Below are 20,137 nucleotides of genomic sequence, written 5' to 3'. Positions count from 1 at the left end.
CTAGTCATTGACTTGGCAACCATGTTGTTGTTAAGAGGACTGTTTTTTTGAATGAATAGGAATGAATATGTAGCTCCGCTGAGGATGACCGTCCGTCTGTTTGTTTAGACAAAGTGGATGTTTACCACAGTTCTGTGCGACACATAATAATGTATGATAAGACAGTGGATTGTCTATTCCTCTGCAGCAGACTTCACTTGCCAAACTGATGCTATTTTGGTGATATTTTCAATGGGAGGATACTGCGTCCTCTCCCGCCCACATCTGAATCTGCTTTAATACCTTGGCTCATCCCTCATCCTTCATCCCTACTTTTTCCTCCTCTGTGCTCCCATGAAACAAAATAAAGAGGAATGTAGGACAAAGTCTCTGCAGGCTGCTCTTAAAGGGATGCCCTTGTTCCTGCTCCACTTCTGTTTCTATTTCTCTCCTCTCTCGGTCCCTCCCTGTCACACATACAGACTATTACATGCACACGCTTGCATAGTCACGTTAACTTGAAGAAGCACGCGCATGTATAGACACACGCAAAAACACAATTTTGTCTCTGTCGAAGAGGCCTCATAAGCAGCAGCCTGTGCCCGTAACTCTATCATTAGTGTGCGATCAATGTCAGCACTGAAAAAAGAAACAGTGCCTAATTACTAATTAATTGGGTAAGGTGAGAAATATGGCTGAGCAGTGAGACAAGCTTGGCAGACTTTGTGATGATAAAGGGTAACCTATATAAGGACCTCTCCTTCATGGGGTGTTAGGTCTGGACGGAGTACCTGAGTCTCCGCGTGGATCAGAGAAGGCTGTGTAACCATGAGAAGACTTCATTCGTAGTTGACACCATTCCCGGGTGGCTTCCGATTTAAATCCACAAAGTGTGGCAGTGAGAAATGACTCATCTTAAAATCAAATATCCAGCAATTTTCTAAAATCCCTCCATTTTATTACTTTCCTCCACACTTTAAGGGAGATTTTCTTCGTCTAAACGAGTGAGTTATTATCAACATTTGCTCCGAAAAAAGAATGAATATGAAATGTCAACATCACACTCATAGATAATGAGCTTTCGTGAGTGTTATGGAACATCACAGCGCTGTTTTATGATGAGCCTCTCCCTGTAGACTGCAAAAATTAAGCTTTTTAATTGCTTTTGATATCTGAGAGTGAGCTGAGAACGGTTTGGAGTCCTCACATGTGGTGAAGTTGTACATAAGTGTGATAGTATAACATGTTAGCCCTTAAATATTATTAACCTGGCTGTCACTCTATCTGGTACGTATGTAGATTCAGTGTGTGAAACACTAATTGAAGTCTAATGAAAGATATTACCGGACACATTAGCCAAGTTGTTCTGCAATTTGATATTTTTTGGTCCAACCTCTTTGTTTGTCAAAGTCACCATGGCAATATAAAGGCCATTTGCTGTTGCAGTGGCCTCATATCCCTCAATGCCGAGCGGAAGGGCTATTTTTAGACCACAGCACGAACACAGCATGAGGCACCCTCAAAACATTCAGTTAACCCCAGATGAAACTGAAATGATTTAAGTGACTTTGTTTCTTTTTAGCCATAAAAAAGTGACGTCATTGTATGACAATTGTTACCAAATTCTCCTGAGTGAATTTATACCACTTTCGATTTATAAAAGATTGACTTTATTATTATTATTTGAAACTGCAACTGGACACTCATGAACATCTAGAAACAGCAGGACTAATGGGCATCAAATGATTTTGCATAATTATATAGATCGCAAATTGCTTTGTTTACAGTTCCTATGATCAGTGCATGGTTAATGCTAATTTAATAGTAGTTTAGCTTTTGAATATTTGTTAAAATCACATATCTACTGTATCATACAATTTTGCTGTTTGTTGAGTTTGCATTTATACCTCAAACGAGAAAGTTTGAAGCTGACCAAGACCTGCTAGAGTTCAAATTACAGCTTTCACAACAGTCAAAGCAAATTGATCCAAAAGAGGAAATGCACTTGAGTCCTTTTGACATCACCAAACATGTTGTGAAAAATGACACCCTTAAAATACTGATTAGTCTTCGATCATTACGTTCAATTTCAAATAATTTAGTTTAACTTTTAATTTCCCAGTGCTGTGATGACATCAAAAACTTTAAAATGCAGTTATTATATTTAGATAGGAATGAAAATTAAAGTAATTTTGCTGTAGAATAAATGAATGATTTGAAATCTAAACAGTTTGAGTCCTGAGGGATACATTTCTTTTTGTAAGGGGATTAGGAGGAGTTGTTATAATTACTTAATGAGTACAATTTGTAAATGTGTTTTTGTGCTGATTGGGGGTTATTTTACATGAGGAGGTCTAAATACACTGATTAAATGACCTGGAATTAGAACAAAACCTAGCACCACCAACTTCATTCGCTTGACAACGTTAATCAGTGTGCTGATAAGGACTTTCTCTTTTTGCGTATGGCACATAACCACAGCTTTTATCTCCTAATTGGTTTGTGTTTAAGAGAGGAGTGATGTGATGTGTGTAGTTTAGCTATTGTACTGTAGCACTGGCTTCTGAATAAATTAACAATAAACTAGTGCAAGTGTCATTTCTTTCTTGCAAAGATGTAGAATTTATTTTCACATTGCTGTCCTTACTTTTCAAACATCTCATTCCAGTTTGATTGCATTGTTGAGCATACTGTATGAAGTTGTGCTGTTTTCACTCACAAACTACCCCTTTAGACTCTAAAATAAATAATGTCTTTGTAGAGGAAATGCTTGAAGAGGGATGCAAGTCATTTGCATTCAGATGAAAAAATGGAGTTACCTATTTGTAGCCTCCCCTGGGGAGGTTTTATTTGTCCATTGCCCTTCTAGGTGTTAAGTATTTCTTATTTTAGTAATGGTGCCTTGACCTAAATCAATCATTTAAGTTCTAACCTGGCCTTGTTTCAGCTTCACAGACCCCTCCCTGCTGTGTCCCTTTCACATACATGCACTACCCTCAGGAGAAATACTGCATGTAAGCCAGACACTCAGTTGCTGTGCTCAAATCACATTCTAAATGCATATCTTTCTGTTTGGGTTGTATGTTGATTGTATGGGGTGAATACTAACAAGTGAGACTATGAATCTCTAACTACATTCCAAGATGCTTATGAGCTTACTAGAGCAGCAAGACATTTGTGAGATATGAAGAATGACTCAGATTGTCGCTGTGAGCATTAGTCAAGCCGGCAGCAGTGTGTTGTTGTTATTGTTTTCTCGGGGGGCAACCTTGCTGTTGCTCCTGCAGCTAGCCAAGGTCGTGTGCAGGCAAACGGAGGGCTGGCTCCTGCTGACTGACTGAAGGTGTTTAAGACTATTTTTAGAACATCATCATCAACATACTCCTTTGCCCTTGTGCACAAATGAGTTTTACCTCTCTGGTTGCGTTTTCCAGAGGCAGAGTTCCTGGTCAGGGGAGGTTAGCGTGGGGAAACATTTTATGTCCTGAAATAGACTTACATGCTCTGCGGCCTTCCCTCAGGCGATCACTGTTCTCATGTGTGTCTGCATGTAAGTGTGTGTACATGTGTGTATGTTGTTGCCAGGTTTGCTAATAATGAGAGTGGTGTAGAGAAGGACTAGTGATGTGCAGGCATTCACCAAATCAAACATAAGAAGACTAGAGTTTATCACAGAAGCTCAGGAATCTCCAGGCAATTTCCATGTGGCCTAAAACTAGCATTGTGTGCTATATATATATGAGACAAATTGTCTTCAGTACCTCTGGGAGCCTGGTCCCCCTCCCTTTTCACTCCGTCGCTTTCACATCTTCCCCTCTTCCTCTCCCTCTTACTGTCACTACTTCTCTTCTCTCCCTGTCTCTTTCATCTCCCAGTGTCTTGCTGCCAACCCTCCCCCCCTCTCTCCCTCCCTCCTCTTCCTCTCTCTCTCCTCTTCCTGTCAGGCAGGATGGTGTAACCCCAGGCTGTGCCAGGGCTTAAGGAGTAATAAGAACTGTGGTGGGCAGATCTATTTTCTGCAGGACACTGTCAGCGTGTGGCAAGGAATCCCTTGTGATTGTGAAGTGTGAAGTGACATTGAAAGCAGGAATCAGGATTTTGTCTTGTCTTACATGCTCTTTGTGTAGGAAAGTGACGCAGATGGTGGGACACTATAAACACCCATACAGTGTAAATACAAGGGCCCTGCTATATATAACACATTTGAGGAGCTTATAATTCCCAGTTTTTGTTCAGACTATACCAGTGAGGTGATGAGTGAACTATAGTCAGATTGGACGCAAACTCTGGTCATCAGTGTGAAAGATGGATGTGTCACACAGTAACATTCACACTAGACACATTAGGTCCTGTAGTGACACTGAACGTTGGCGCTGGACTGAATTTATGCCATTGTTGTTGATGTATTGAATTATGTATGATTAGACAAAAATCAAACATTTTGAAATATTTAAATTTAAACCTGCATTAATTGATTTTTTGGCCACTTGGTGGCAGCACATCAAACTGAACACAACGTTGACATACAGCATTATCACCTTTTAAAGTTGCTTTTTTACACATCCAGCAGACCTGGAGCAACATTAGCATTTGTTTGTAGTCATTTTTCTGGCCACCTAATGAAGTATTTTTGTGGTTCTGTTTTGGTCTTCACCAACTCGTATGGGAAATATCTGGGTCTTTAGCAGCTAAATGCTCCGCCATGTTCACCGGGAGTGGCTGGGTGCTGGGCAGGGATAGTACAGTGGGATTTATAGAAAACTACTGCCTGCTGTGACTGGAAACGAGGATGATGAGAGCAGTGAGACGCTACTAAAACTGTAAAGTTACGGGTTGTAAAACCAAAACAATGAGCTGAAAGACGCTAAAATGCTTGGTCGAGCTGAGGGGAACTGCGGCGTCGAGCGATAACTCACTGTGGGTTTGTCACGAGTGACACCTTTCACATTACACAAAGTAATTTTTTCCCCATTGTCAATATGAAATTATTGATTAGTGCAGCTTTAAATTAAAGAAATATATTTTTAGGAAATCTTGCTTTGATATTCGCAGAGAAAGGATGGCTCTCTATTAAGGTGTCTGTGTATAGCTGATGAGTCACAGCTCTACTCATACAGTAGATCTAATTCCGTCTATTTGCTCAATCTTTTTGCCTCTCTGTAGTTGTATGTAATACGTATTTATTATTTGTATAGACAGATGATACAGTTAAACATTATGACTTGCCATATATACAAGAACTAATTAATTCTTATTTTTTTCTTTTCAGTCCATGTTGCTATTTTTATGTGGTTGAAAACACATTCAGCAGCTCCACAATAAAAGACTATGTGAACCGCTCCCTCTCTACTGGTGAACTCTTAATTTCCTCTTGTGCTTCTGAGCTTAAGAGAGAAACCATAGGTCTGCCTGATGTGTCTTCCCACTACTTTAGTTAATGATAAGCTTTACTATCATATAATGATTATAGAATTGACTAAATTAAAGCTCTCCGAGTGAAGCCATTGTGTTATCTTATACTGCAAAATCAAGACAAATTCAATGCACCACGCAGCCCCCTGCCATGCTCTCTCTGTGTTATTGAGAATGCTTTGGGTCACGTGACTGTAGATGAGCGGTTATTCTGAATTAGGCCAGAGCTGTGCCCAAGGGGAAGTGCCACAGTGACCACTCCAAATGGTGTCTTCAGTGTGCACCATCTGTGTGTGCATGTGCTTGTAAATGTATTTGTATTAGCGTGTGTGTGTGTGTGTGTGTGTGTGTGTGTGTGTGTGTGTGTGTGTGTACTAAAGTCTTTAAGGGTGAGCTTAGGTTGTGGTTTCAGATCAGTTTTGGGAGTGAGGTCACAAGCTTCGGTGTGTAATGTATACACGTGTGTGATGTCTGTCTCAACCTGCAGACTATATAGAGAGAAAATTGCATTTAATCAGGGCAGGGACGTGGTGTATGCGTAAGCTGTATGTATGATTCATGACAGGTTTGTTTTAACACCCTTGTTTGGTCTGATGCCTAGAGAATCACATGGAGATGCCGGTGGAGAGTAAATAATTGAGTATTTAGGACAGATCAATGTTAACTCCTTCAAAGGGTCAGAAACAAATTAACCTCTGTCCGAAGTCTGATGGCACTGTATGAGAAAATGCCTTTTAACCAAATAAACTAACTCTCTTTTTTTTTTTCCAAACAATTGCTGCATAAACCAGACTCATTCTAATCATCTTGGACATATGAGCTAGGGTTTTACATCATCTTAAAGATCACATCAGTCCTTAGGACATGCTCGAAACAGACCACACGCATATGAATTAGAAGTTGGATCATCCTTTTGGAACAAGAAGTCTTCTCTGGCATGTCTGTACTCAGTCATCCATTATAATGGATCATCATGTGATAACATGTTTGATGTTAACTGGAAAATGATTAAGCCTCACTCCTCTTTACCTCTCGAGGTTCTCATTATGGATCTCACACTGTGCCCCTATGGGCTCCATGCATACAAATGCATACTTAAACGTTTAATTTGAACGTATGGGACTATGTACTCTTGTAATAGCCTTGTATGTGTATGTGTGTGTGTGTGTGTGTGTGTGTGTGTGTGTGTGTGTGTGTGTGTGTTCCCTTGTCAGTCTATACATTCCCAAAGGTTGCCTATAGCCATAATGCATATTCATGTTTTTCCCACAGTGGGATTTCCTCATTACTTGAGAGCAAAATGCTATAGGCCCATGAACAACTGAAGAATGGTGTGGGCACACTGCCTATTATTGGTTTTGTTGAGAGCACCCACTAGCTAATGGTTGATCATCACACGGTAAACATGAAGATGGATTATATGACAGATGAGACAGATCACGACTCATTTATCATCATCTGCCCCCTTTTTTTTGTTTTAAGACACCCGACTAGCTACTGCACTCTGTTAAATGGAGAGAGCGAAGCAGTCTCTGTCTCTGTGTGGAGTTTCTGTCATATGAGGGAAGATCTGTTGGAATATTTGTGTTTGACAGACGCTGAATAATTTATGCATGCTGAATGTACTGTCACATCAAAGCAACTGTTCTTAACTACCAATTTCGGTTTATTTTCAGCCGTTTCATCTTTATGTGATTGACTCCACAGAAAAGTCTTTTATCTTGGTCTGTGACCCCCTAGGGCACAGAGGAGGAATTGCAGGGAGTCAGTGAAACTCAAACTGGTATTATTTATACCAAGTGTTTTTAATCTCATATTTTGATCAAATTAATTTACATTCACAGACAGAGGGTTCTCAGTAACTGTAAACATATTTACTGGCAAGGATTGGTCAGTTTAAATGGTAAGTGTTGGTCAGCACTGACCTTGACAGCTTCAAGCTGGCTGTTTTTACCATAGAACGGTTGATTAACACCCCTATGAGCTGAACGAGGAAAGGTGATGATCAGGATCAGGCCATATATGCATGACTGAAACCAAAAAGGTTTAGCAAGTTATAGCATAAAATGATGATTATTCTGGTGGTGAGTGTTAAGTCATCGTCTTTTGGTGGAATCGAATTGTGATGATGGGATCATATCTCGTTTAACCAAATTCTGGCTAAATTAATAACTTTTATTACTAAAAAAACAAAATGAGATACTGAAGTTTTTGTGTTACATGTATGCTGAGTTCTGTCTGATGTGATGCAAAAACAAATACCTAGTCATACTGGTATGCAAAAGCTCATATACCATGGAAATATGGCAAAGTCCCCATATCCGCCACCTCTGTGTTCATGATAGGAGAGAGATGGAAGAGTTTAACCTTGTAATAATGTTTTTTTTTTCTCTGTCTTTCTCTCTCTGTTCTCCAGTCCTATAGAATCCTGCCAGAACTTCTACAAAGACTTCACGTTACAGATCGATATGGCCTTCAACGTCTTCTTCCTTCTTTACTTTGGCCTGCGGGTAAGTTGGCGCATGTGCGGGCATGCTCACACATGCACACAAGCATGCACTCACTCATTCAGTCATGTACTGACATACATTTACAGACATAAATGTATACAGTTATATACATTAAAATCTTCAGCGTCAGTTCTTCAAACAGTTCTTCCATGCTTCTTGTTTTCAACCTCATGAATGCACCCAGTATGTTGAATTTTTACATTTTCCTTATATGATGAAGAATTTTAATTTTCAAATAATTAAATTTCGAAAAAAGTAATCATTTGAGACGCAATATTTTTACAAGACGACCAACAACACTTGCAAACGCCACGTAAGGCACCTACGAATACTCACAGAGCATGCCTTTAGATTAAAGTGACACTGTTGTAATAATGTTGCTAGCATGGCTGCCATGCCAGAGTAGCATTCCAGTGGTGCAAACGCAAGCCTGACATCCAGAATGAATGAATAAATAAACTCATAAGCCGCTTACCCCACCAACCATTCGCATGACTCAGCAAGTGGGGTGAAGCTTTTGTCATTCTATACAGTGTGTCAGCGATGCCAAAGGAAGACACAGCTTGCAGTTTGAATGGGTGGGCTGTGGTGGTGTTTTGTATAACATTAAAACTCAATTGTCATTTTGGATGCCATCCCTGTTTCTTTTGACAGTTTATAGCAGCCAATGATAAGCTGTGGTTCTGGCTGGAGGTCAACTCAGTGGTCGACTTCTTCACTGTTCCTCCTGTGTTTGTCTCTGTCTACTTAAACAGAAGCTGGCTTGGTAAGTCTGCATATCTCTTTTAGCTGTTTCTTTCTCTCTTGCTTTGACACTCTCCGTTTCATAAATCACTGTATAGCCTTGTCTTTTCTTGCTTTCTTTCACCATTTTTCATGTTTTTTTCTCAACTCCTCTTTTTCAATTTCTTTTTTTTGCCCTCTTATCTTCACGTCATCCCTCCTTTTATCACTCTCTATCTCTCCCTCTGCCTCCTAGTCCCCCTTCTGTCTCCCCATTACTGGGAGTGTGTCTCCGAGGCCCTCTTGCTCTGGGCTGCAGTCAGCTTTCCCTCATCATTGAATGTGACAGGGCTGGGTTCCTCTGATGTTTCAGGGAGCACAGACACAGAAGAGTGGATGGGCTAATGGGAGTGAGAGTGACTCAGAATCGGGCTTTGGTTCTGTGTGTGTGTGTGTGTGTGTGTGTGTGTGTGTATGTTTGTGTGAGTGTGTGTGCTTGTGCTTTAGACTCATTGGTAATTGCCCTGTTGAGGCGTTGCACCTGGAATACCTCACAGCGGTCCATAACTGCCATCTAATGGGCTCATTCACTCTCACCCAAAAAAATGCGCACACAAGAGCATGTGTTATCCCCATACACACATACTGTACACACACACACACACACAGACACACACAGACACACACAGACACACACACACACACACACATACACACACACTCTTGCATGAGCAGACTGGAAAACACCCTAACCTGCATTACGTAATGACCTACTTTTCTCAGTGCGTTCAGAGTATTGTGGCCTGAATTACACTGCAGTACAAAGAGTTTCTTTGAGGCTGTTTTCTTTTTCGGGTGCACTGCTACTCTACTTAACCATATACAATACTATATATCGTTGCCATATTTCATCTCAGATATTCATCTGAATGCTAATCCAATGTTTATCTGAGCATGAAGTTGGACCACAGAGACTGATAAGTCAGAATGGGAGGGAATGATATCAAATATAGCAGGAGGAGTTGACCTCAAAAAGACATCTTCCATATTAAGATACATCTGAAGGAAAATCCTGTTTCTTTTCTTTTCTTTTTCAACATTTGTCTTATTTTTGTAGTTTTAGCCAATCACTCCTATCAGTAATAGGCCTTTTTCATGCAAGACATTTTGACATGTTACAGTAGGAAAAAAGCACAGGTGTAAATAATGAAATGAATGATGACTGAATTCCATTTAGCATCTTCTGTTTCAGGGTTCACCTGGTATTGTCCATGCTGATTTGCTGTTTGTCGCTATTATTAGTAACAACTGTGCTTTTCCTGCTATGACGAGACAAGTTGTTCAACTTTGACCCACCATGCTTACCATAGTTTTATGAGCACATTTTTCATGTGCAATCAGGGTTCATTACATTTTGGCCATGCTTATTTTAGTTTTACTTTGAAATCGGAGGTTGCATTTAAGATCAAATATAGATTATAGCTGCAAAGATTAGTCAATTAATCGATCATCAGAAAATTAATCACAAACTATTGTTATAATTGATTGATTTCATGTATTTTTCAAGCAACACATTTCCACTGGTTTTAGATTCTCAAGTGTAAGGATTTGGTGCTTTTCTGTGTTTTGTATAATTGTAGGCTGAATATATTATTATTATTATAGGTTTGGGGGTTGATTGGACAAAAATAAGGCTTTTGAAGACATCACCTTGCACTGAGAGACAGTGATGAGCATTGTTTTCATTTTTGACTTGACATGGACTCGATTAATGAGAAAGAATAATCAGCACATTATTATTAATGAGAATAATCATAAGGAACAGCTGTAGTTTAGATAATTGCTCATTGCTCATGTCTTTTAGTCTTGCATGGTGTCGTAGCGGCGTTGTAGAATTTCTCAGTAATTACTCTGGTTATTTAACAATGTTATTATAACTGATAGAAATGATGGCCAAAGCTATGAAAATAACACCCAAGTTGTAGTAAACCTTAATTATTTGTTAATTACATGACATAAACTAGTCACACACTGTCTATAATGTCAGAGATTCAGGGATGTGTAAGGGTCTGCCTTCTATCGCGCAGTGTATGTTCTTGTTTTTAAATGTCCCCTGAGATCACTAAATCTGTGAAGTAATATAAAACTGTGTAATATAAAGTCTGATCTTTGAGGCGATGAGGGTTTCTTAAGCTGTGTAATGAATTAGATATGGCCAAGTCAAGTAATCTGGTTTCTGGTATTCATGACGTAAGGTGTTGTCATCTCATCCCCAGATAACCGTTGGAGTTAGGGCCTTGATGAGGATGATGAAAGACTGTGAAATGGTGGTCTGGCTGCTGCCTGACATTCTGCAGTAAATAATTACCTGTGATCATTAAATATCCTGCGTCTGGGGTTGATGTAGAAGACGAAGACGTCTTTTATACAAAATACAGATACAGTGGGAGTTGTTGTGTATAAACAGCAGCTAAGAGTGTGACTGTATTGTTTTTGAGAGATGCCATAGATTCAAGAGCTATTAATATGCATTTAATTGTATTACTAATATTTTGAAAAGGGAAGAATCTTGAAGACTTTTTTTTTGCAAGGATGGCATATCAGGTGGCATGCCCTTCAAACATTAGATCATGTTTATTTTTGCAGTGTTGGACATACTATATATAACCACAGCGTATTATAGTAACACAACTCCCACTGGCATTAATTAAGTGTATGTTTACTGGTGATGTGCTTGTGTTAAAGGCTACATAAAGTGTTGCAAAGCCTCAGTTATAAAATTAACAGTGTATAGATCTGCAGTAGGATATGGTGTACCCTAACAGGCTGGTGTTAGCTCCCAGAATACTAATGGGGCACTGAAAGTGTCTGCTAATATTCAGGCTCTGAGGAGTGAGGACAGGAAACATAATTAGCTGCTTATATCCTGTGTAAATATGGAAATTAGGACATACAGTGCCATGTTGTCACAGGAAAATAAGCGCAATTAATCAGTATAAGAGCCTCAGAAATTGACAAGATATAGTGCCTTATTCCTGCTTTCAGATGGTAACTGATAAATAAATGACATTGCCACTTCTCTAAAGACAATTGTCACATATATATGTCTTCATGCACTTCCACAACTTGACAGGGCCATAATGGTTTTCCTAATAATCAATAGACTAATCCATAATTGGTGCTGCTTTCATTTAGATAAGTGTATATACTGTCCTTTAACAGGCTTTGTTAGTGGAAGCCTGTGTGGTTGTTAAGGAGTGTATTGTGCTCCTCATTCCCAATGGATTAGTCCATCTTTTCTTTCCATTCACTTCTGGGGAATACACACCGCAGTAATGTAATGCATCGTAATTACAATACCGCTCGTTTCACTCTTTCAGCTGTGGTCTTGCATGAGAAAACTGTTGGAGGTGTACTCAGATTATAAAAAGACCACTAATAGGGGTTCTGCCCTGTGCTGTGTGGTAGCAGGTTCGCCGACTCTACAGCTGAGGAAGTATATGCCGTATGCATTTGAAGCTTGGTTGTCTCTGCCTCTGCAAATTGGACATTGATTAAGAGGGGGAGAACGATGTGCGGCTAATGTAAGAGGGCATGCAGAGTTCTTCCTTGGAAAAACAAATTAATCTCCTTAAACTACTTGAACTGAACATTGCTCCCAAGAGAGCCCTTGCAGTGCAGGAATAGCATATGGCTGTTTGAAAGATGCTAGTAGCTCTCGTGGCTGCTGAGCCCCAACTTCACGCTTTCCTCCTTAATCATTGAAACCATCGGGAACTGCAACATTGGTTCGAATTATTTTCAGAATAGAAAGATTTTCAACAATCAGTTGCATCATGAGCTTATTGAAAGATCATTTTACAATTGAATGTGACTGATGTGTATTGTTTTCTGATTTTAGGGTAGCAATCTAAATGTTGTTGATGTTAAAATGCACCGGCTTTGAGGATGTACAGTGCTGTAGTAGCCTTCAGGCATGGCTTTGATTCTAACCTGCTACTGCCTCCTAGTGGTGCTTTAATATGCTGTTTGTTGATCCCATGTGTTTTCCTGATGAAAGAGGCTTACAGTACCTGACATGGGCATGAGTGCATCTGCCTTATATGGCCCTTCAATGGCTGGAAGGAAGCCTCCATGTACATTCAGGGGAGGGAAACTAATTTGTGCCTCTTCGCTGTAGCCAGGCTCCTCACATGGCATTTTATCGCATGTTTGCATTATTGTACAGGCAATGATCTAAGTTACAGTCTAGCAGAAATGTGTTGTTGGTGTTAAATTTATACTTTAATATGCGTGTGTTTTCGATCACAGCATGAATGTCCGGTAAGACCCGGTGCTCTGTACACTGTGTGTGTGTTAAGCGCAGCATAGCATCGTATAATCTAATCCTGGCTGGGTCGACTGTCAGTATTATCCCAGATGAACCATCCCAGACAGCTGATTGATAAAAGGTCCCAGTAGGCTGCCCTGCCAGAACATGTGACAGAGAGGCCGTGCTCCGGCTTACAAAGCCTCAATGAAGTAAGAGTGCGCACAGACCAGAAAAAACCTTTTTGAATGAGCATCTGGCCGGCTGACTTGTGTGTGCGATGGTTGTGTACAAGAGGCTTTGGCATGTGAGGGAAAGAGATTTTCCCATACATAAACAAGAGAGCAGAATTTCATTGAGGGTTTTTCAACACGTTCACGCACAAACACACACAAGCTTGTATTACTATAGTTGTGAGGACATTGTATTCACTTGCAGTACATTATTTCTCTGCAGGCAAATAAATGCTTAATGTTGTGGGACCAGATTTTTGTCCCCAGTTGGGAGGTGAGTCCTCAGATGTGATGGTGTGAACGGATATTTGTCCCACAAAGTGTTGAATACATGGCACACACACACACTCGCAGATGTATTTTATAACACAAACACAGATGCTTCACACTAATTGAGAAAAATGCAGTACCCAGTGGGCCTCCATCACGGTATCACTGGGTGTTTTGGTAGAATGTCTAATATTTGTGCTCTGAATGCCAAATTTGCAGAGCAGTTGTTACATTTCAGTCTAAAAACTATCCACAACACAAATACACAGTCCTTCTGAGCATATGTTTGACCTTAAGGACGGGGTATCCTTTAAACAAACTAGTTTTAATGACTTGCTGTCGGAATATGTAAAAGTCAGGCAAAAGTGTTTATTGTTTGAAATGGCGACACTGGAAGGCGGGGTAAAAAGCCTCATATAGGGGGGGCGAGACACAAGAAATTGCACAAATGGCGACCACCCCGCACACTTTTGAACAGTCTCCTCAAAGGTAATCAGAGCATTGCACTCAGTTTTACACATGACAAGTGACTGTTGTAGTAGCTGAAGAATGAAAAAAGAGAGTTCAAACACTGCCTACTTTCTCACGTCTGCACATCGGCCAGTGTCTGCATGAAGTCTAAGTTGAATTGTCTGTTGTGAAAAGAAACAAATTGTCTCAAAGTGCAAAAGTGTGGTTTGACGATCTGAGAAACACAGCAACATGCCTGAATTTTTACACCAGCTTCTGCTCAACAATATTGTGCTACTAACCAGTTATTTGTACAATATGAGTGTATAAAAGGAACAAAAATTATACAAATGTGATAACATCATCAACTACACGATATTACTGCTGTAGAATATTTTGAGGTCATGTTAAAATTACCTTTTAATTCTTAGGTTTTCATTGAAGAATTGATCTCTGAGTCTTTCCATGTCAGACAAAATCTGATCTTGCTGTAACTGAAATGACCCCGGGCCTCTTACTAGCAGCTCATTGTCATAGAGTTGTTTGACATTTTCTTGTGGAAACAGGACACTGATGTTTAAGCAAGGATTACTGTCATTGTCCAGCATTATTTTAATTTTATTTTATTTTCATCTCTGCTAATCCCTGCCAGGGTTCAGACTTTTTTAGAAAATAGGTTCAACACAGCTGTCTGTTTATAGAGACAAAGCTTCACAAGGGTTAGTTGTAAAGTACTAAAAGGGGCATGAGAAAGGTAAATCTGTTTGGGTTATGAGGATTAAAGGCACTGTAACAAAAAAGGAAAAAAACCCACCTATATTAGAGCTGACATTTTGCTCAGACAGACATATTCCCTGGAAAGACTGACATGATTAGACGAACAATACAATTCTCGCTGTCTGTTGTAGCTCGTCTGTCTGCAGCAGTGACCATCGATTTAGAAGTGTTTGCTTTACAAGGAACTTTTAATGTTGGTGGTGCAGTATCGAGGAGATAGTTTTTTTATAGAAAAGTAGAGTCTTGCTTCCTTTTTTTGCCTTCACAAGGAATTATCTCTTCATTTTCCGGAGGTGCTTTTGAAATACTGGGCCCTCAATATTTTTGGATCACTGATTTTTAATTCCCATCTTGGCAAGAAGAAAAAGGAAATTCCTTGGACGGGATTTAGTCAAAAACAATGATTCCTCCTAAGCTGCTTGTGTACCGGCGCACACACAGTGATGCTAATTTGGAGACCCTCCGAGAGACGTTCAGGCGAAAGAAGTCCTGTGGCGATCTTTTTCAGAATGGGTATAGGGTGAGGCAGGGCCATCACGGACAGGAGGAAAAGGAAAGGCAGACAGGACTGTATCATTCAGTGAGGTCCTGTTTACGCATCCTCTCCAACTGGGGTAAGAGCATTAGTTACATATATTATCTGGAGGTGTGCACAGAATTTGTTTAGTAGCGCCCTTAATCATCCAGATCTTGAAATTGTCTCTTGATTAGAGTTGGTTGGGGACGAGCATGTGGCCGCTGCAGGTTGTAGAGATCGTCTCAGTAGGAATTCATATCACTTTTTGTTACACAACCTGACACCCTCACGTTTTGTGGGATCAGTTGTGTTATGTAAAAAGACAATGAGGCAGGTGTCGCATTCTTCTATAATCCCTAAGCGAGCTGCTCCTGGGTTCATGTAAAGTAGGCCACATAATGTTCCTCCTAACTTGTTTGAATGCATAAATAATTCCAACACATGATCTTGAAAAAAGTGTCTATTTTTTTGTATTATCTTGTTGTGTCTCACAGACAAAATTCATATGGTGCTATGTTTAGGTACTGCAGAAAAACATTTTCACCATGTAATTGAATTTCTCATGCAAACTTGTCTATATTCAGTTGTGTTTCTTCACAGCTGCCACTCTTATATTTCTCTACTGCCACTGTAAAGATATTTTAGACAACACCTAATTTATGGATAAATGCATGAATATGAATCTAATGTGAGATTACCATCAGTTATTCTGTATGAATGTATATGCTCATCTCTCTCTTTCTGTGTCTCTGTCTTTTCTCATAGGTTTGAGATTCCTGAGAGCGCTAAGATTGATACAGTTCTCGGAAATCTTACAATTCTTGAATATCTTGAAAACAAGGTAAGATTAAAGCCTTCCTACTTCATTCACAAGAAATCCAACAACAATAGCATCTTCACTGTTACTACCACCCCAGCAGTTATGTCTAACAGCGAGGCTGGTTTGCACTCTGTCAAGAAACTGTAGGAACAGTTCATTTTGCGTTCTGCATATAATGTGGCATTGTCAGAAGACAGTCTGTGGTAGTAATCACTTAAATGTATGTTAAACTACATGTTTTAAGCATATTTTATGACATATAATTGTATAATGTATGTATGTTAATAATTATATGTTTTATGGTGTAATATTAATTATATTCTCACATTGTATGTAAACTTAGTCCCATCCTGTACGTCATTAGGCTTTTATGTTCCTTTCCATCATTTTTATAGTAGATTTTCCGTAATTTTTGTATATTGATATGCCCACAATCTCATCTCAATTATCCCGGCTGTAAATGTTATGGTGAGACACGTCAGGCTATAGGCCCTGCTGTTACTTTCATGAGCTCATGAATCTCTGTTTTTCTGTTATTGTGGTCTAATGTCTTTGAGAGTTTTATGGTTCTTCTTCTTCTACACAGCAATTCCATCAAGCTGGTGAACCTGTGTTCCATCTTCATAAGCACATGGCTCACAGCTGCAGGATTCATACATTTGGTAAGTGGACAGATGTGAGGACCAGTATGGGAGGTAACCGATTAACTAACTGGTCCAATACAACTCTGACACGCAGCGCTTTTCAAAATCTAATGATTTATTATCGTCTAAGGATTAGCTGAATAATTGCCGGAAAGGATATTGTAATGACGTTTTTCCACACACTCCCAAATAGGGATGCACTGATCCAACTTTTTCTCTCCCAATATACATTCCAGTAACTTAACTCAGGGAATCTGCCAATTCTGAGTACTGATCCGATACCAGTGCTCTGTCTTTCCCAAATTTAAAATCTGTATACCTCACTCCGTGGAACTGTTTGGCTCAATTGTCCGAATTCACTCCCTTATTCACTACTCCCTATAAAATAGACATTTAATAGTTTACTCAATAGTGAGCAGTAAATTCGGATGTCAGACACTTACTAATCATCATCCTTCATCATTGACAGCTGCAAAGCCACTCAACAGTAATTTTCGCATCTGTAAAATGCAGAGCATTGCATTGAGGGACTGGTAGCATTAAGTAGTATACATGCTATGGAGACTACATTTTGTGTGCCATTGAGGAAACATTGAGGGCACTGCACAGTATAGTGGATACATTTACACACTCATTCGGGCACTTAAATAAAATGGCGGACAGTGAATATAGTGCACTATATAGTAAATGGGGAGTGATTTTAGACACGGCCATTTTTATGTAAAGTAACACAAGGCCAGAGATTGCTGTGGCACTAAAAATTAGTAGACTGTTCACAACGACTGAATGACTCATAATGGACACATTTACTTTTATTTGACAATTTGACATTGACAAAGGAACTGTATTTAATGTGGATCAGTCTTGTTATGGCCAGGCCCGGTCTGCTTAATAAGGTTAGTACTGGTGCTTATACCGATCGATGCATCCCAAGTATGCAATTTCTCATGTTCATGTCTGGCCAGCCACCTTTATTGTGCGCCTCCTCCAAATAATTTACTTAATTTAATTAAGGCAAGCTGCTATAAAAATAATTAGTAAAAAACAATGATTATTGTGTGTAGCGTGTCATAAAGTACCTATAGTATAATACATTATGTATGTGTAGCTCTGCTCAACAACCCAGTGCAGCATCAAACTGTTTTACCACTAGATGGTGGCCTAAGCTCAATATAGAAAGAACGACTGTACGACTCAACAAAGACGAATGCATGTGCAGTCGTAGCTGGATTTAATCAAACTTGATTAAATTGTTTGTCTATGCAAAACCCTGTTTACAAATTGGTGGTTAGAGTCATGTCTAATTGTCCCTTGCTCCCTCTCACGTCTCCATTTTAGGTGGAAAACTCAGGGGATCCTTGGGAAAACTTCCAGAATTCCCAGTCACTTTCCTATTGGGAATGTGTGTACTTGCTGATGGTGACGATGTCTACAGTGGGCTACGGGGATGTCTATGCAAAAACCACCTTGGGGCGCCTGTTTATGGTCTTCTTCATCCTTGGTGGTTTGGTAAAATCAGGCTTTTCTTTCTCCCTTACTCCCCTTGTTCCCTCCTAAATCCTGCCTGCCCCCATCAATAGACTGTATAAAACTGTTGATAGATGAAATGATAAAATAATGAAAAAGGAATTTAAATACTTTGATTATTATGTATATTTTGTGATACTTAGTGTTGTTTTTAAACCGTTTTTTAAATTGCTTTGTGATAGTGTAGTTGTATCCTTCTGTTTAGCCTACTGTATCTTGTCTACTGTAGTTACAGTACTATGTGCTCCTTGGTCCCCTCCCCTTATGTGTCATTCCCGTATTTGTTTGATTAGAGTATAAGTTTTTGTCTGATAATGTTGTTACTGTTCTCTTAAAAGCAGTTGCGGTTTCAGGACACCCCTCCTCCCGTGTCTCTTCCCACAATTCCAACAAACACAGGGGCAGGGAGATGAGGCTTAGGCCAGCCTGACTGTTACCATAGCAACAGCAGCCTCCCACTCCCTCCCTCTCACCTTCCTCTGATCTAGCGTCCTGTTGGGCTGCCACTAGCACAGCAAACTTACACACAAGTGTGCATTGGTTTCACACACCTGTGAGCACTCATACACACACACACACACACACACACATACTGAAGACTTTGCCTCCTCCATCTTATCTTACAAAAAATGGAGGATCTAGCCAAATCACAGTTACTGTATTCTGTGTTTGGACAGCTACCACTATGCACTGATGACCTGCAGCTGTGTGGATGTATACTGTGTTGTGGCCATGGTGATAGGTTGTGTATTTTTCTCAGTGCTGAAGGCTCTGGAAGTCTTTAGGCTAGTACCGCAGCCTGCTTCCTATCAGCAGCAGTGGCTAAATAATGACTTCAGGCTGGAGATATTTTAAAGCCAGGGATCATATTAAACTCACGTCATTTCACATTATTCCTGGTAAATGTATAGGTACACTTTCCAAGCAGGATTAGTACGGAAGTACGTATTTACAAGGGCAAGGGAGCCTCTTTGTGTCACATTGCAGCTGTAGGCCTAGATGAGTAGTGTCAGTGAGTACTCCGTCGTTAGTTGGTAAACGTAAACACAACCCTGTGCTACGACAACTGGCTGTGAAACTTTGCAAAATGCATCCAGCTCATTTTCCAGCCCAACAAATGAGTCTTAATGTGTTTTGCAGCTGTGGACCATCAGGTGGGCCTATTCAAATCAACCTGCCAGATCATCTGTGTTTGTTGGACAAAACATGGCACATAGGTTTTTATTCTCCTTTAGCTTTTAGAATTAACCAGAGAGGTTTTGGGTGCTATCACAGGCTGACTATTCTTCAGCTGTGACAAAATTCTTGCCCACTCACCAAACCTGTCTCTAAACCTTTACCTTTTAAAAACTGGGGCTGTTTTTTTCTCAACAGCAAAATCAAGATTTATTTTTTGGTACATGAAGATCTCTCATTTTTGTGACGTTTAGCAAGTTCTCCTCTCAGAAATCTGGATTAATGCACCAGTTTCCCCACCACCCATTCTGCAGCGTAGTAGTCTCTTTTTTAGTCTCTTCTTCTGTCTTCTATCTTCTCCTTAGGCCATGTTTGCCAGCTACGTCCCTGAAATCATAGAGTTAATAGGAAACCGCAAGAAATATGGTGGTTCCTATAGTGCGGTTAATGGGAGAAAGTAAGTATTCCAGATGGTTCTGCTGTTTTTCTGTGTGCGGTAGAACCCTCTCTGCATGCCTTTTTCTTTTTTCTGTTCCATGCATGTAGGCCATGTTTGCTCGCTACGTGCCAGAAATTGCTGCTCTCATCCTTAATCGGAAGAAATACGGAGGGAGTTATAACTCGACACGAGGCAGAAAGTAAGTTGAAATCCAGACAAGGTGTGGTTGTGTGACTCAAGTGCACCCCCCTGAAGTTTAGAGTTACTGGGGGTTCGTTAACTTGACTTTTTTAGAACAGTAAAGTTACTTTATAACGTCAAGTCACACTGCGTGACTGGAGACCTTGGCCA

The 20,137-nt window shown here is 40.0% G+C and overlaps 1 protein-coding gene across 6 annotated transcripts in view; it reads left to right on the top strand.

The window, feature by feature from the left end:
• kcnma1a (potassium large conductance calcium-activated channel, subfamily M, alpha member 1a) overlaps positions 1-20,137 on the top strand; it is a 129,166-nt gene that overhangs the window by 61,911 nt on the left and 47,118 nt on the right. For all 6 annotated transcript variants that reach the window (XM_070915985.1, XM_070915988.1, XM_070915987.1 and 3 more), the window contains exons 4-9: positions 7,808-7,901; positions 8,556-8,667; positions 15,946-16,021; positions 16,587-16,662; positions 17,983-18,153; positions 19,713-19,804. In XM_070915985.1, the coding sequence (XP_070772086.1) occupies positions 7,808-7,901; positions 8,556-8,667; positions 15,946-16,021; positions 16,587-16,662; positions 17,983-18,153; positions 19,713-19,804 (621 nt within the window). The remainder of the gene's footprint in view (positions 1-7,807; positions 7,902-8,555; positions 8,668-15,945; positions 16,022-16,586; positions 16,663-17,982; positions 18,154-19,712; positions 19,805-20,137) is intronic.

This window comes from Enoplosus armatus, chromosome 12 (assembly GCF_043641665.1).
Source record: "Enoplosus armatus isolate fEnoArm2 chromosome 12, fEnoArm2.hap1, whole genome shotgun sequence".
In the NCBI taxonomy this organism is placed as follows: Eukaryota; Metazoa; Chordata; class Actinopteri; order Centrarchiformes; family Enoplosidae; genus Enoplosus; species Enoplosus armatus.
The sequence above is the reverse complement of the archived record's forward strand: the minus strand, read 5'-3'. Positions and strand labels throughout refer to the sequence as shown.